Source organism: Salvelinus sp. IW2-2015, linkage group LG13, assembly GCF_002910315.2.
Source record: "Salvelinus sp. IW2-2015 linkage group LG13, ASM291031v2, whole genome shotgun sequence".
Lineage (NCBI taxonomy): Eukaryota > Metazoa > Chordata > Actinopteri > Salmoniformes > Salmonidae > Salvelinus > Salvelinus sp. IW2-2015.
This window is the reverse complement of record NC_036853.1, coordinates 22,318,344-22,336,658: the sequence shown is the minus strand read 5'-3', so window position 1 is coordinate 22,336,658 and position 18,315 is coordinate 22,318,344. Positions and strand designations below refer to the sequence as shown.

The window sequence follows — 18,315 nt, the reverse complement described above, 5'->3', positions numbered from 1 at the left end:
GGATGGATTCTGAATGACAGACAGAGAGACAGAGAGAGCGATTCTGAAAGACAGTGAGATGGGGATAGATTTCGAAAGAGCAAGAGATTGGCAGAGATAGCTGTTGATTGGCCGACAGTTGATGTGTGTCCCTCTCTCAGTGGGGTTGCTGGAGGTGGTCTGTCCCTGCCTCTCTGCCGCTAGTCTGACTTTGAATGAGTCCCAAGCCGAGGAGTGTGTCCAGGCCAGGCCAGCTGAGCGGAAATGGCCTGGTCTCAACACACACTGTTGTTTGGAAATGCAAGCCTCATTTAAAGGGGAAGATATACGGCCCCAAGTTTCTATAAATGTAACAGGCAACAGGCTGATGGGCCCAAGCAGGCTTCACCTTACCTTTAAGAGCTTTTCCATCCCCCTTCTGGAGTCCCTATCACTCCATCTCTCTTTTTCTTTCTTTCTAAGTGTAAATGTATCCAACAATCTGCCTTTCCATATCCACTTATCTCTCAACATATTTTTCCTCATGTTTCTTTTTCTTTTCCTATCCATCTCAACCCTCTTTTTCCCTCACTTGTTTTTTTTCTCCACAAGTAATTTATTTTCTCTTACACTTTTCTCGCTCATTTTGATGCCATGTCCATTTTGAGTCCCTTTACCAGGTCGTATTGTATAGTGTGTGTTGTTGTTTGTAAGCATGTCCCAGAGCCTACCCACGGGGTACAGAGCCTACCCACGGGGGACAGAGCCTACCCACGGGGGACAGAGCCTACCCACGGGGGACAGAGCCTACCCACGGGGGACAGAGCCTACCCACGGGGACAGAGCCACCCACGGGGACAGAGCCGACCCACGGGGGACAGAGGCCTACCCACGGGGACAGAGCCTACCCACGGGGACAGAGCCTACCCACGGGGACAGAGCCTACCCACGGGGGACAGAGCCGACCCACGGGGGACAGAGCTCTACACACGGGGACAAGCCTACCCACGGGACAGAGCCTACCCACGGGGACAGAGCCACCCACGGGGACAGAGCCGACCCACGGGGACAGAGCCGACCCACGGGTGTGAGCTATAGCGCGATCCGAGCTGTGAGCATGAGCGCTACCCACGGGGGACAGAGCCTACCCACGGGGGACAGAGCCTACCCACGGGGGACAGAGCCTACCCACGGGGGACAGAGCCGACCCACGGGGGACAGAGCCTACCCAGGGGTAACAGTCAGCACAGTGACTGTCTGACTCTGACTGCTTCAATGCAGAGCCTTTGATCCTCTCCAAAGAGGCCATTTTAGGTGCTGTAAACGAGCTGGTGGAAGTACGACATGTTTTCCAGGAGACGTTAAGGAGATTCCCTGATAGACGGCTCACTGTCTCAACCCTCGTTGATCTCGCTAATTGAGAGAGCGGGAGTAGTTAAAAGACAATATACTCTGGATTAGTAGTGGCCTGTGCACTGTAAAATTGGGGATAACGGCAAGCCTGCGTTTAGAAACACAGATGGAAAGCGGTGAATAAAGATGCTGCAGAGCGTGGAGGCCAAGGGACTGTCCTTATGTCTACGGTGCGTTTCCTTTGTTGTCTGTGTAGGTATGAGTGGAGCTATTCCAATGCAAATCCAATTCCATTTCCCTTCTCTGCTCGCGTCTCTTATCTCCCTCTTGGTTTTATGTTAATAGCTGGATGGCCCGAATGCAAATGAGTGTCGGATATAGAAAGCAATGACCTGTTTGTGCATTTCAGTACACACACACACACACACACACACACACACACACACACACACACACACACACACACACACACACACACACACACTAGAACCACTGTGTATAGGTAAGAGCTGGGAGCAGTTTCTCAACCATTCTTTCTCATTTCATCTACATTATGAGTGTGCTCAGTGCCAGTGGCCACAGTGTTTATAGTCTAATTTCCGCTCTCCTCTTTTAAAGACTCTGTTTGATATCCACACCTCTCACACCGGACCGAGCTATGGCCCTAAAAAGAGACAAAGGGATTCACTTTAGTTTTCCATTTCCGACAGGACTTCACACAAATTTCCATCTTCTGATAAACAGAGAGATTCCGGTGAACCAGGCTAGAATTCATCATGGTTGTCACCGTGGGTCACAGTGTGCAGTGTGTGTGTCTGTTTTGTCTGTTTTTGGGGTTGTTTACATGTTCAAAGCTCTGCCTCTCTTTGGAGTCCGGCTGCAGTTCATTATGGTTTTCCAATTTCTTCTCCAACAAATCAATAAAAAGCAAACCATGCTCACTGTGATTTAGCTCCGAGAACTTCATCATTGTCTCTTCACCTCAATATCCAGCTGCGTATGTCTGGTGTGACTTTGTGAATGCAAACTGTTGTGGGAGCCTGCCGTGTGTGTGTGTGTGCGTGTGTGTGCATGTGCGTGTCTGCTTCAGTCAAATTCAAAATAGTTTTTCATCCTCGTAACCATAGTAAAAGCAAGCTGTCAGTCATCCAATGAAAAGTGACTCTTGACCAGTGTAGAGTGTCCTGCTCTGAACCTCCTCGACCTGTCCCCCCCCTCTCTGCCCCCTCCCCCCTCTCCTCCCTCTCTGCCCCTGGGCCCAGAAAAAGTTTCATTGTGCAGCAGCGAGCGTTTGGCGTCTGGTTCTAGTTAGCTCAGCTCCATCTGAAACACTCACCTTCCTCTAGGGGCTGCATCTGGAGTTGGTTTCCTGTTCGGGCTGGCTGCACTGCGCTGGCCAGGGGCGGGGTTTGGCCCAGCCCTGTGATTGGGTGACATGGAGGCTTTATGAACCCCAGGATGGATGAAACTGCCAAACACTAGTCTGTCAATCACTGACCTAACTGACAGCATCGGACCAGAGAGAGTGTTTGATTGGTGCAGATTGCCAAGCAGTTAAGTTCCGTATCTATCAGGGACTTCATGATGCGTCTGTCTCTCGTCACTGTGAGGGTATCAGCTCTCAACATTTTATCATAGCATACTCTTAGAAAAAAAGGCTTCCGAAAGGGTTCTTCGGCCGTGCTATCTAAGGTGCTATCTAGAACCTAAAAGAAGGTTTCTTCGGCTGTTCCCATGGGAGAACCCTTTGAAGTACCATTGTTGGTTCCAGGGAAAACCCTTTTTGGTTCCAAGTAGAACCCTTTTGGTTCCAAGTAAAAATGTTTTGGGTTCCATGTGGAACCTTTTCGACAGAGGGTTCTACATGGAACTCAAAGTGGTTCTAAAGTGGAACCAACAATGGTACTTCAAAGGGTTCTCCCATGGGGACAGCCGAAGAAACCTTTTAGGTTCTAGATAGCACCTTTTTTTCTAAGAGTGTATTCATAGATAGTTATTTCTTCTTTCAATGGAAATAGTATGTCACGATAACAAACTGTATAGTAGTAATTTAAAGGAATGGCATTATTTCAGTAATTGGCGTCCTAATATTACCATTGTTTTGACAGTATTTACGCGGTTATTCTGTAATTGTATGTAATGATGGCATTTAGGGCATGGCGACAGGACCAGTCGATCCAGTAATGGTGTGTAATAATAACGTTAGCGTTTAGCGAGCAGGCTACAGCTTCCTGTTATTACTGCAGTAATGGTCTGGTATTGGGCTGCCCTCACTACAACCACTAAAATACATCTCTTTTTACAGACTGAACCTAAAACTTTACATGGAATTAGCAGCATACTTTTAGAGCCTGTCGTGTGGAGACTTTTATAGTGACAGGCAGGCTAAGGGGAAGGGCTCGGTCAGAGAGGGGGCTTGGAGGGGCGAGGACGGGGGTACAGGGGCAGGGATGTCTGGCTCTAGTTGACAGATGTCACTCTGGTAGGACCAGGTAATGCTCTATCAGAATTCCACCTCGGCTTGGCGCTGAATGTCTGTCAGAGCCATTTCCATGGTATAATGAACCATCATATGGTTCAATGTCTGTAAACCTGTTTCATGAAGTCCTCTGTTCTGTTGTAAGAGTGGTACTGTACCTCTACAGTGTGAACCGTAGTGCACTGATTGAGTTCCATGCATTGCAGAGATTAGCTGTGGTGTGTGTGTGTGTGTGTGTCCTTTGAGCTTTTTGTCTTCAGGAGACATATCAAAAGCTGTGGTCAGCTGGTTGCTGGTGCCAGGACAGGACATAGAGGTTTTCGTTTTTTACAGACAAGCACACACACACAAAACACTAATCTCTACAATGCTTGGAACTCAATCACTCTGACGACCAGCTGACGACAGCTTTTTATATGTCTCCTGAAGACAAAAAGCTCAAAGGATAAAGAAAGTGAGTGAGCGGGGAGATGGATGCAAAAAGAAAGAGTGAGAGTGAACGTGGGATTGAGAAGAAGCAAAGGTCCAGTGAAAGTTAGAAGTGGGAGGTAGAACAACAGAAACAGGAGGGGGGGGTGAGAAAGGAAAGCTGGATACACACAGACACTCGGTGCAGTTGAACCCTCCACAGAGCTCATGACTTCAGGTCGGAGTTAATGTCACGTAGAGTCTGTCTTATGAGTAAGGCGAGGAGTTTCTCCTGGGCAGCTCATGTGGAAAAACTCCAGGGGGCCATAGAACCTATTTCCCTCCACTTCACCTGCTTCCCGAACCAGGCCAAGCCGTTCTCAGCCTCATGTGGTTGCTGCTGACCGTCCTCTCTGCAGGCTACAGGACAGATGAGCTCCTGGACATGTGTGGACTGACTGAGCAGCAGGAGATCCATGTCCGCTGAGAGTAGAGAGTGATGACAGAGACGAGGTGTTTACTCTGCTCGTCTTACCGTGAAACCCTGAAACCTCTTTGCTTCTCTCTCTTTCTCCTCACAGTGGAGAAAGTAAGGGAAAGAGCCCAAACATTGTCTGGCAAAAATGTGGAAGTGTGGCCTCGGAGATGTATTTGATTATGCGGTGTTTAAGGAGAAAAAGGTGTTCTGTGATTTGGTTTGTGTGTTTGAATACCCCCTGAGGGCGATGGTTGGCTGGGGCTGAGGACTAGCTGGAAGAGAACTGGTGCTCTGACACAATACAGTCATACATCTCATGTACTTTAAAAATGAGATCTCCTAGATAGATATCAAGCACTTTAAGACAGGAGTTTTCACTTGTAAAACTAGAGGGTAGTGCCAACTGTCTGGGTTTGGCCAAGGTGGGCCGTCATTGTAAATAAGAATTTGTTGCCTAGTTAAATAAAGGTCAATTTTTTTTTAAATACGGTGATGTTCATTGGATCATTGTTCACGGAGTAAGACCAGACTCGGATTCACACACACAGACAGTCAGTTCAGTACTGTTGCTGGTCCAGAGTGTGTTGGGTCTGATTCGCCACTCCCTGGCCCAGAACAGGGTTGTAATGGATCAGACACTGGATCCCCTCAGTGAACTAGATCAGGGCTCAGAGTTTGGAGCAGGGTAGGGAGAGAGTCTGTTTGTCTTGGTTTGGAGGAACATTGAGGTCTTAACACACAGCTCAGTCAATAAAATGTCATCTATACACAGAGGCATCCGACTACAGCTCTAGCGGATTCCCCTCACTCTTTCTCTTGTTCTTTCCCTCTCTTTCTCCCTCTCTCTCTCCTTCTCTTTCTTTCTCACTCTTTTGTACAAAACACACTCCTGTGTGTATGATCTCAGCCTGGCTGTTAGACTGTGTATCGTTCTGTTTAAGAGCCTAGGGTCCACATCACGTGGGCCAGGACTGGCAGAACCAGCATGGGAGCAAACTCACTCACAGCAACACAGATAAACAGGTCACCGCTCCTAAACAGTACAGAAACACGCACCCTGTGTCTTGTGCATGCATGCAAATGATCAGGTAAATGATGTCTAATACACATTTGCATGATTAAACGAAACGGAAAATGGAGAAGAGTAAACGAGAATGAATTTACATACAACTGGATTACTCATAGTCGTAAAAAAAAAAGCAAACACAAAAAAATGCCGCTCTATACAATCATTGACATTGTCTTGCTAGTTGTTGTATGTGTGTGGGGATTTGATGTGTTTTGTGTTACCCAGCTTGTAGTTTCTACTTCGTATCTCTAAAATGTGTCTTGTGCCCTGTGTGTGTTGCAGGCTCTCGGAGACTCTGACTTTGCTGGTGTTCTGAGGCAGCTGCTGCCCCTGATGAAGCCTCGCGGTGAGGAGGGGTCCAGCTCAGAGTCCAGTTCAGGTTCTCGGTCGGGGGAGGATGAGTGTGGTCCAGACGAGCTGCTGGTGCTGCTGGTCTACCTGTACTCCCTGGCTGGAGAGGCCCAGCCTGCAGACGATGAAGAGGTGGAGAAGGTGGAGAGGGAGCTGATTGGAGCGCTCACCCTGGTCGTCACCAGAGAGACGGAGCTCAGCCCGCTGCTGCAGAAACTCACCGGTTAGAGGGGGGGGCGGGGGGGTGAAGGGAACTGTGGGGTGGATCTTGGCTGATGGGGTCGCTGGTTTGCGTATGTTTCAAATAGTGGAACCTAAAATTGCACCATTCTCTTAATAAGACTCAACTGAACCAGATGCAACATATCACAAAATGATAGACGGGTTGCTTCTTTACCAACTATGGGACAAAACAGACTGGGTTGGCTTAGATGGTTGACAACATGGAAATGTTTATTGAAAACATACAGTGCATTTGGAAAGTATTCAGACCCCTTGACTTTTTCCAAATTTTGTCACGTTACAGCTTTATTCTAAAATTGATAACATTTATTTCTTTCCCATCAATCTACACACAATACCCCATAATGACAAAGTGAAAACAAGTTTTTATAAATGTTTGGAAATGTATTCAAAAATAAAAACTAAATACCTTATTTACGTAAGTATTTAGACCCTTTGCTATGAAACTCGAAATTGAGCTCCGGTACATCCTGTTTCCATTGATCATCCTTGAAATGTATCTACCACTTCAATGGAGTTCACCTGTGGTAAATTCAGTTGATTGGACATGATTTAGAAAGGCACACACCTGTCTATATAAGGTCCCACAATTGTCATTGCATGTCAGAGCAAAAACCAAGAAGGAATTGTCCGTAGAGCTCCAAGACAGGATTGTGTCGAGGCACAGGTCTGGGGAAGGGTACCAAAAAATGTCTGCAGCATTAAAGGTCCCCAAGAACACAGTGGCCTTCATCATTCTTAAATGGAAGAGGTTTGGAACCACCAAGACTCTTCCTAGAGCTGGCCGACCGGCCAAACTGAGCAATCGGGGGAGAAGGGCCTTGGTCAGGGAGGTGACCAAGAACCCGATGGTCACTCTGACAGAGCTCCAGAGTTCCTCTGTGGAGATGGGAGAACCTTCCAGAAGGACAACCATCCACCAATCAGGCCTTTATGGTAGAGGGGCCAGACTCCTCAGTAAAAGGCACATGACAGCCCGCTTGGAGTTTGCTAAAAGGCACCTAGAGACTCTAAGATCATGAGAAACAAGATTCTCTGGTCTGATGAAACCAAGGTTGAACTCTTTGGCCTGAATGCCAAGTGTCATGTCTGGAGGATACTTGTCACCATCCCTACGGCGAAGCATGGTGGTGGCCGCATCCTGCTCCAGAGAGCTCAGGACCTTAGACTGGGGCGAAGGTTCACCTTCCAACAGGACAACAACCCTAAGCACACAGCCAAGACAACACAGGAGTGGCTTCGGGACAAGTCTCTGAATGTCCTTGAGTGATCCAGACAGAGCCCGAACTTGAACCCGATCGAACATCTCTGGAGAGACCTGAAAATAGCTGTGCAGTGACGCTCCCCATCCAACCTGACGGAGCTTGAGAGGATCTGCAGAGAAGATGGGAGAAACTCCCCAAATACAGGTGTGCCAAGCTTGTAGCGTCATACCCAAGAAAACTTGAGGCTGTAATCGCTGCCAAAGGTTCTTCAACAAAGTACTGAGTAAAGGGTTTGAATACTTATGTAAATGTGATTTCTTTTTAATTATACATTTGTAAAAATTTATGAAAACCTGTTTTTGCTTTGTCATTATGGGATATTGTGTGTAGATTGATGAGGGGAAAAACAATTTAATCCATTTTAGAATAAGGCTGTTACGTAATAAAATGTGGGAAAGGTAAAGGGGTCTGAATACTTTCCATATGCACTGTAAATATATTTACACAATGAGCACATGTCTCTCAAATAGATTTTTACAGTTGTTTGTCAACTCAACTCAAATCAAAGTTTATTTGTCACGTGCGCCGAATACAACAGGTGTAGACCTTACAGTGAAATGTTTACTTACAGGCTCTAACCAATAGTGCAAAAAAGGTATTAGGTGAACAATAGGTAGGTAAAGAAATTAAACAACAGTAAAAAGACAGGCTATATACAGTAGCGAGGCTATAAAAGTAGTGAGGATACATACAGACACCGGTTAGTCAGGCTGATTGAGGTAGTATGTACATGTAGATATGGTTAAAGTGACTATGCATATATGATGAACAGAGAGTAGCAGTAGTGTAAAAGAGGGGTGGGTGGTGGGTGGGACACAATGCAGATAGCCCGGTTAGTCAATGTGCGGGAGCACTGGTTGGTCGGCCCAATTGAGGTAGTATGTACATGAATGTATAGTTAAAGTGACTATGCATATATGATAAACAGAGAGTAGTAGCAGCTTAAAAATAGGGGATGGGGGGGCACACAATGCAAATGGTCCTTTTGTTCGATAAAGTCCTTCTTTATATCCATAAAAACTCAGTTTAGCTGGCGCGCTTCATTCAATAATCCACCGGTTTCCCTCCTTCAAAATGCACATAAAATGAATCCCATAAACAATAAACTATTCCAAACAAGTCAAACAACGTTTATAATCAAACCTCAGGTACCCTAATACGTAAATATACGATGAAATTTAAGACGGAGAATAGTATGTTCATTACCGGAGATAAATAACGAAGAACGCGCTTTCATCCATGCGCATGGAAACACTTTAGCCAAAATGGGAGCCACATAGAAAAACTACAACTTCTACCTCATTTTTCCAAAAACCAGCCTGAAACTCTTTCTAAAGACTGTTGACATCTAGTGGAAGCCCTAGGAACTGCAATCTGGGAGGACTTTGCCTCATAATAAACATGAAAGCCATGGAAACAGTGGTAGGCTGAAATTCTTTTTTTTTTGTGATGGTTTGTCCTCGGGGTTTCGCCTGCCATATCAGTTCTGTTATACTCACAGACATTATTTTAACACTTGTAGAAACTTTAGAGTGTTTTCTATCCAAGTCTACCAATTATATGCATATCCTAGCTTCTGGGCCTGAGTAACAGGCAGTTTACTTTGGGCGCACTTTTCATCCGGACGTGAAAATATTGCCGCCTACCCTAGAGAGGTTAAAGGTCTTACTCACGCCGGGTACGGAGAGCGTGATCACACAGTTGTCCGGAACAGCTGATGCTCTCATGCATGCCTCAGTGTTGCTTGCCTCGAAGCGAGCATAGAAGTGATTTAGCTCGTCTGGTAGGCTCGTGTCACTGGGCAGCTCACAGCTGTGCTTCCCTTTGTAGTCTGTAATAGTTTGCAAGCCCTGCCACATAAGACGAGCGTCGGAGCCGGTGTAGTATGATTCAATATTAGCCCTGTATTGACGCTTTGCCTGTTTGATTGTTTGTCGCAGGGGTTAGCAGCATTTCTCGTAAGCTTCCGGGTTAGAGTCCCGCACCTTGAAAGCGGCAGCTCTACCCTTTAGCTCAGTGCGAATGTTGCCTGCAATCCATGGCTTCTGGTTGGGGTATGTACGTACAGTCACTGTGGGGACGACGTTCTCGATGCACTTATTGATAAAGCCAGTGACTGATGTGGTGTACTCCTCAATGCCATCGGAAGAATCCCGGAACATGTTCCAGTCTGTGATTGCAAAACAATCAGGAGGAAGGAGTTGTGGTCGGATTTACCAAATGGAGGGCGAGGGAGAGCTTTGTACGTGTCTCTGTGTGTGGAGTACAGGTGATCTACTATTTTTTTCCCTCTGGTTGCACATTTAGCATGTTGATGGAAATTTGGTAGAACTGATTTAAGTTTCCCTGCATTAAAGTCTCCGGCCACTAGGAGCGCCACCTCTGGGTGAGTGGTTTCCTGTTTGATTATTACATTATACAGCTGACTGAGTGCGGTCTTAGTGCCAGCATCTGTCTGTGGTGGTAAATAAACAGACAACTCTCTAGGCAAGTAGTGTGGCCTGCAATTTATCACAATATACTCTACTTCAGGTGAGCAAAATCTAGAGACTTTCTTAGATTTCGTGCATCAGCTGTTGTTTACAAATATGCACAGACCGCCTCCCCTCTTCTTACTGGAGTGTGCTGTTCTATCCTGCCGGTGCAGCGTATATCCCGCTAGCTGAATATCCATGTCGTCATTCAGCCATGATTCCGTGAAACATAGGATATTACAATTTTTGATGTCCCGTTGGTAGGATATTCATGATCGTACCCCGTCTAGTTTATTGTCCAATGATTGCACATTGGCGAGTAGTATTGACCGTAACGACAGCTTTCCCACTCGCCTTTTCCGGGTCCTGACAAGGCATCCGGCTCTTTGTCCTCTGTACCTGCGTCGCTTCCTCTTGCAAATAACGGGGATGTCGGCCCTGTCGGGTGTTTGGAGAATGTCTTGTGCGTCTTGCTTGTTGAAGAAAAAATCTTTGTCTAATCCGAGGTGAGTGATCGCTGTCCTGATATCCAGAAGCTCTTTTTTGCCGTAAAATACAGTTGCAGAAACATTATGTACAAAATAAGTTACAAATAACGTGAAAAAAAACACATGATAGCACAATTGGTTGGGCGCCCGTAAAACTGCTGCCATTTCTTCCGGCGCCATTTTGGTCTCATTGGGGTTTTTTCAGGTTTTTTTCTTCCATATTAACATTGACATGAAATCAGTCAAAACACATCAGAACAAAACATGATATCAAGAAATTGATCAAAATAGATCAAACGAGCCACCTACGTTTCCCCTCATGGCAGCTTCTTGTCATTGGTGCTAGCTATCTGACCGTTCAGAATCATAACAACACGCAGCTTCCAGCCACAATGCGCGCGCATCATTTCCGCAAGGTTGTCAGCCAACCCATCTATACTGATATTAGAATGACCCCAGTTACTTAATTCATATGGTAAGTATTTCATTTTATTTCATTTAACCTTTATTTAACTTAAGTAGAGATGGAGAAGGCGCTTGTTGTTTATATCTCTGTGCTGCTGATGGCAGGAGGACTCTGTCAGAGACTTCACACCCCATTTCTCTCCCCGCTTCACACAAACACTCAGACACACACCCTGTCAAGTCACATGTAACAGACTACACAAACACTGCGGCGACTGTGGGAACCTGCTGCAGAATCACAGGGTGAGCGAGAGTGTGTGTGTGTGTGCGTATGTGTGTGCGCGCCCTTTGACCTCTCGCCTGGTGCCTGTGTACTATCTCGGCTTTGCTGATCCCTGCCTACTTGCACTGTACTCTGTGAAAACATTACAGTCTAGAGGTCTGAGCTGGTCTCTCTGGAACTGGTCCAGGGGTGGATTGGCCATTTGGCAATTCTGACAAATGCCAGATGTTCTGGACAATTTTTGAGTTAGGTGGGCTGGTCAAAATTGGCACACACAAAAATGTTTTTTGTGTAAAACTAAAACCCGTGAGCCTGTTAAGATGTTTGCGAAATTTCGCTGTTACACTAATCTATAATGAGCTTTTGGCAGATCAGTGGGCAAAGGCCGGACGGTTTTCTGATAGGCTGAGCGTAGGTCACACATTCAAAGTCAAACTCGGCATCGGCAAAGAGACCTTCTCCAACTCTGTCATCAGTTGGATAGCCATGATCACTGATCATAGAAAAACGCAATGGGTGCCTATAAACATAGAAAGAGCACATTCTACATTGTCACCTCACTTAAAACGTACTATTTTGGGGGGGGTGGCTAAAACTGTGATTTGGTCAAACAGTAATGTGCCTTGTCCTCGTGATTCCTCTAATGAAAGTGTCTGCCATGTGCCCTGGCTGGGGCTGCTGCAGTGATGAGTGAGCCACTCTCCTCTCTCCCCATGCACTCGAGAGAAAAAATTCATTCTGATACTATAAATTTGTTTTAAATGCAATTGCGGGAAAAACACAGCTTTGGCAGCTTCATAGGTCTCATGGGTATTAGCCTATGACTGCAATGTTTTTTTAGGACATTCAATTTGCTGTTGGATGAATACATAGCTACTAGCAGTGGGTATTACATTTAGAGTTAGCGATCTAGTTAATGTGTTTTGAGTTTCCACTTTCTTAGCTGTTGAACCCCAAATCAATTAGCATATGATATTAGTTAGTGCACATAAAGATGTATGTAATTCATCTCTATTGAACAAAATTAACATCTGGAAATTCTGGAGTCCTATTCTGACAGTAAAATATAGCAAATATAGTCTAATTGTCAACCCAAAATTCATCACCGGACTAGGTTGCACATCAAAATATCTTGAATCATGCATTCCTGCTTGGACGTGTTAGATGAAACCAACTCATTCAATACCTCAGTAGTCTATTTATTATACTTCTTAATAAAGTACTATAAGATGATTTCTGGGTTCTGACCAAATCATGGGCTGGTGCCAGTGACACCAGGGGAAAATGTTAGTCTAGAGCCCTGTAATAGTATTTAACACTTAGGGTAGGTGTTGATTCAGGGGAACATTTAACGCTGGAGCCCTGTAATAGTAATTAACACTTAGGGTAGGGTGTTGGTTCAGGGGGAAATGTTAGTCTAGAGCCCGTAATAGTAATTAACACTTAGGGTAGGTGTTGATTCAAGGGAAATGTTAGTCTAGAGCCATTAATAGTATTTACACTTAGGGTAGGTGTTGATTCAGGGGAACATTTAACTCTGGAGCCCTGTAATAGTAATTAACACTTGGGTATGTGTTGATTCAGGGGAAATGTTAGTCTAGAGCCCTGTAAAAGTAATTAACACTTAAGGTAGGTGTTGATTCAGGGGAACATTTAACTCTGGAGCCATGTAATAGTAATTAACACTTAGGGTGGTGTTGATTCAGGGGAAAATGTTAGTCTAGAGCCCTGTATAGTAATTAACACTTAGGGTAGGTGTTGATTCAGGGGAAAATGTTAGTCTAGAGCCCTGTAATGTAATTAACACTTAGGGTATGTGTTGATTCAGGGGACATTTAACTCTGGAGCCCTGTAATAGTAATTAAAACTTAGGGTATGTGTTGGTTCAGGGGAAATGTTTAGTCTAGAGCTCTGTAATAGTAATTAACACTTAGGGTAGGTGTTGATTCAAGGGGAAATGTTAGTCTAGAGCCATGTAATAGTATTTAACACTTAGGGTAGGTGTTGATTCAGGGGAACATTTAACTCTGGAGCCCTGTAATAGTAATTAACACTTAGGGTATGTGTTGATTCAGGGGGAATGTTAGTCTAGAGCCCTGTAATAGTAATTAACACTTAAGGTAGTGTTGATTCAGGGGAACATTTAACTCTGGAGCCCTGTAATAGTAATTAACACTTAGGGTGGGTGTTGATTCAGGGAAACTGTTAGTCTGAGCCCTGTAATAGTAATTAAACACTTGTAGGTGTTGATTCAGGCGAAAATGTTTAGTTCTAGAAGCCCTGTAATAGTAATTAACACTTAGGGTATGTGTTGATTCAGGGGAACATTTAACTCTGGAGCCCTGTACTAGTAATTAACACTTAGGGTAGGTGTTGATTCAGGGGAACATTTAACTCTGGAGCCCTGTAATAGTAATTCAAAGCAAATCAAATTGTATTAGTCACATGTGCCAAATAAAACAGGTGTAGACCTTACAGTGAAATGCTTACTAACCAACAATGCATTTAAAAAATATATAAGCATAAGAAATAAACATAACAAGTAATTAAAGAGCAGCAGTAAAATAACGATAGCAAGACTATATACAGGGGGTGTACCGGTACAGGGTCATGTGTGGGGGCACCGGTTAGTCGGGGTATTTGAGGTAATATGTACATGTAGGTAGAGTTATTAAAGTGACTATGCATAGATAATAACAACAGAGAGTAGCAGCGGTGTAAAAGAGGGGCGGCAATGCAAATAGACTGGGTAGCCATTTGATTAGATGTTCAGGAGTCTTATGGCTTGGGGGTAGAAGCTGTTTAGAAGCCTCTTGGAGACTGGAATTGGCGCTCCGGTACCGCTTGCCGTGCGGTAGCAGAGAGAACAGTCTATGACTAGGGTGGCTGGAGTCGTTGATCATTTTTAGGGCCTTCCTCAGACACCGCCTGGTATAGAGGTCCTGAATGGCAGGAAGCTTTGCCCCAGTGATGTACTGGGCCGTACGCACTACCCTCTGTAGTGCCTTGCGGTTGGAAGCCGAGCGGTTGCCATACCAGGCAGTGATGCAACCAGTCAGGATGCTCTCGAATGTGCAGCTGTAGAACCTTTTGATGATCTGAGGACCCATGCCAAATCTTTCCAGTCTCCTGAGGGGGAATAGGTTTTGTTGTGCCCTCTTCACGACTGTCTTGGTGTGCTTGGACCATGTTAGTTTGTTGGTGGTGTGGACACCAAGGAACTTGAAGCTCTCAACTTGCTCCATTACAGCCCCGTTGATGAGAATGGGGGTGTGCTCGGTCCTCTTTTTCCTGTATTCTAAAATCATCTCCTTTGTCATGATCACGTTGAGGGAGAGGTTGTTGTCCTGGCACCACACGGCCAGGTCTCTGACCTCCTCCCTATAGGCTGTCTCGTCGTTGTCGGTGATCAGGCCTACCACTGTTGTGTCATCGGCAAACTTAATGATGGCGTTGGAGTCGTGCCGGGCCGTGCAGTCATGAGTGAACAGGGAGTACAGGAGGGGACTGAGAACGCACCCCTGAGGGGCCCCTGTGTTGAGGATCAGCGTGGCGGATGTGTTGTTACCTACCCTTACCAACTGGGAGCGGATCCAGTTGCAGAGGGAGGTGTTTAGTCCCAGGGTCCTTAGCTTAGTGATGAGCTTTGAGGGCACTATGGTGTTGAATGCTGAGCTGTAGTCATTGAATAGCATTCTCACATAGGTGTTCCTTTTGTCCAGGTGGGAAAGGGCAGTGTGGAGTGCAATAGAGATTGCATCATCTGTGGATCTGTTAGGGCGGTATGCAAATTGGAGTGGGTCTAGGGTTTCTGGGATAATGGTGTTGATATGTGCCATGACCAGCCTTTCAAAGCACTTCATGGCAACAGACGTGAGTGCTACGGGTCGGTAGTCATTTAGGCAGGTTACCTTAGTGTTCTTCGGCACAGGGCCTATGGTGGTCTGCTTAAAACATGTTGGTATTACAGACTCGTACAGGGAGACGTTGGAAATGTCAGTGAAGACACTTGCCAGTTGGTCAGCACATGCTCGCAGTACACGTCCTGGTAATCTGTCTGGCCCTGCGGCCTTGTGAATGTTGACCTTTTTGAAGGTCATACTCACATCGGCTGCAGAGAGCGTGATCACACAGTCTTCCGGAACAGCTGGTGCTCTCATGCATGTTTCAGTGTTATTTGCCTCAAAGCGAGCCAAAGTAGTTTAGCTCGTATGGTAGGCTTGTGTCACTGGGCAGCTCTCGGCTGTGCTTCCCTTTGTAGTCTATAATGGTTTGCAAGCTCTGCCACATCCGACGAACGTCAGAGTCGTTGTAGTATGATTCGATCTTAGTCCTGTATTGATGCTTTGCCTGTTTGATGGTTTTTCGGATGGCGTAGTGGGATTTCTTATAAGCTTCCGGGTTAGAGCCCCGCTCCTTGAAAGCGGCAGCTCTAGCCTTTAGATCAGTGTGGATGTTGCCTGTAATCTATGGCTTCTGGTTGGGGTATGTACGTACAGTCGCTGTGGGGATGACGTCATCGATGCACTTATTGATGAAACCAATGACTGAGGTGGTGTACTCCTCAGTGCCATCGGAGGAATCACAGAACATATTCCAGTCTGTGCTAGCAAAACAGTCCTGTAGCTTATCATCTGCTTCATCTGACCACTTTTTTATTGATTGAGTCACTGGTGCTTCCTGCTTTAAGTTTTGCTTGTAAGCAGGATAGAATTCTGGTCAGATTTGCCGAATGGAGGGCGATGGAGAGCTTTGTATACGTCTCTGTGTGTGGAGTAAAGGTGGTCCAGAGTTTTTTTTCCCTCTGGTTGCACATTTAACATGCTGATAGAAAGTTGGTAAGACATATTTTACGTTTCCCTGCATTAAAGTCCCCGGCCACTAGGAGCGCCACCTCTGGGTGAGCGTTTTCCTGTTTGCTTATAGCGGAATATAGCTCATTGAGTGCGGTCTTAGTGCCAGCATCAGTCTGTGGTGGTATGTAGACAGCTACGATACGAGCAAAATGCAGATGAAAACTCTCTAGGTAGATAGTGTGGTCTACAGCTTATCATGAGGTACTCTACCTCAGGCGAGCAAAACCTTGAGACTTCCTTAGACATCGTGCACGAGCTGTTATTTACAAAAATACATAGTCGGCCGCCCCTTCTCTTACCAGGCACCGCTGTTCTATCCTGCCGATACAGCATATAACCAGCCAGCTGTATGTTGATAATGTCGTCGTTCAGTCACGACTCCATGAAGCATAAGATGTTACAGTTTTGAATGTACCGTTGGTAGTCGTTCTTCCATGTAGGTCATAGATTTTATTTTCCAAAAGTTGCACGTTTGCTAGCAGAATGGAAGGCAGTGGGGGTATATTCGATTGCCTACGAATTCTCAGAAGGCAGCCCGCCTTCCGGCCTCTTTTTCTCCACCTTCTCTTTACGCAAATGACAGGGATCTGGGCCTGTTCCCAGTGAACCAGTATATCATTCACGTCGGGCTCGTCGGACATGTTAAAGGGAAAAAAGGATTCTGCCAGTTCGTGGTGAGTAATCGCAGTTCTGATGTCCAGAAGTTATTTTCGGTCATAAGAGATGGTAGCAGCAACATTATGTACAAAATAAGTTACAAAATAAGTTACAAACAACGCAAAGAAACAAACAATAAACACAATTGGATAGGAACACATAAAATGTCAGCCTTCTTCTCCGGCGCCATCTTAACACCTAATTAACACTTAAGGTAGGTGTTGATTCAGGGTAACATGTGAGTCTGGAGCCATGGAATAGTAAATAACACTTAGGGTAGGTGTTGATTCAGTTAACATGTTAGTCTGGAGCCCTGGAATAGTAAATAACACTTAGGGTATGTGTTGATTCAGTTAACATGCTAGTCTGGAGCCCTGGAATAGTAAATAACACTTAGGGTAGGTGTTGATTCAGGGAAACACACATGACATGCACTAATTTGCATTATAAACTGGGTGGTTCGATCCCTGAATGCTGATTGGCTGAAAGCCGTGGTACATCAGACCTTATACCACGGGTATGATCCCAAAATTATTTTGGTCATCAGTTTATAGTAGCAATAAGGCACCTCGGGTTTGTGGTATATGGCCAATATACCACGGCTAAAGGCTGTATCCAGGCACTCCACGTTGCGTCGTGGGTAAGAACAGCCCTTAGCCATGGTATATTGGCAATATATCACACCCCCTCAGGCCTTATTGCTTAAATATAGCCTCTAAGTCATTAGCTTGGCTTTTATAACATATAAGGCTTAGATAGATAGATAGACAGACAGACAGACAGACAGACAGACAGACAGACAGACAGACAGACCAGGACAGGCAGGCAGGCAGGCAGAGGCAGGCAGGCAGGCAGGCAGGCAGGGCAGGCAGCAGGCAGCAGGCAGACAGACAGACAGACAGGACAGACAGACAGACAGACAGACAGACAGGACAGACAGACAGACAGACAGACAGACAGACAGGACAGAGACAGACAGACAGACAGACAGACAGAACAGACAGACAGACAGACAGACAGACAACAGACAGACAGACAGACAGACAGACAGACAGACAGACAGACAGAGAACAAGAAGAAGCACAGAGCGGCAAAATGGCTTGAGCAGAGGCACAGCTATAGTAGTTGTATCTCCAGTGGGGTTTTTACATATTGTATAATGTTTTAAACATGAGCTGGTTAAAAAAGAGGAGGACGACCATGTCTCGCCAGACACGGGTACAGAAAGGGTTGAGAAACGCTGTACTTGCAATGTTCTGTATCAGCACTACTGCCCGTGTCTAGGCAGGGTGTGTAGAGCCAGGGTGTATGTGTGGGGATGGGGCCATACACATACACACACACACACATGGGGGAGGGAGTTAGTTTGCGGCGCGGTGATGTGGGCTGGTGTAGATAAAGTTCCAGGGCCGAATTCATGTCCCCGTCCGCCCCTGAACTGGTCTCTCTGTATGGATTGGTCTCTGTGTGGCAGCAGGGTTTGTGGCCAGCTCCTTCGGATGATGAATTAGCTCTGTACCTCCAGACCACAGTGTACCTCCCCCAGTT

The 18,315-nt window shown here is 45.8% G+C and overlaps 1 protein-coding gene across 1 annotated transcript in view; it reads left to right on the top strand.

Moving 5' to 3' along the window:
- Window positions 1–18,315, top strand: part of LOC111972308 (sec1 family domain-containing protein 2) — a 164,314-nt gene that overhangs the window by 77,832 nt on the left and 68,167 nt on the right. Inside the window, exon 5 of the mRNA XM_023999298.2 lies at window positions 6,028–6,319. Within this exon, the coding sequence (XP_023855066.1) occupies window positions 6,028–6,319 (292 nt within the window). The remainder of the gene's footprint in view (window positions 1–6,027; window positions 6,320–18,315) is intronic.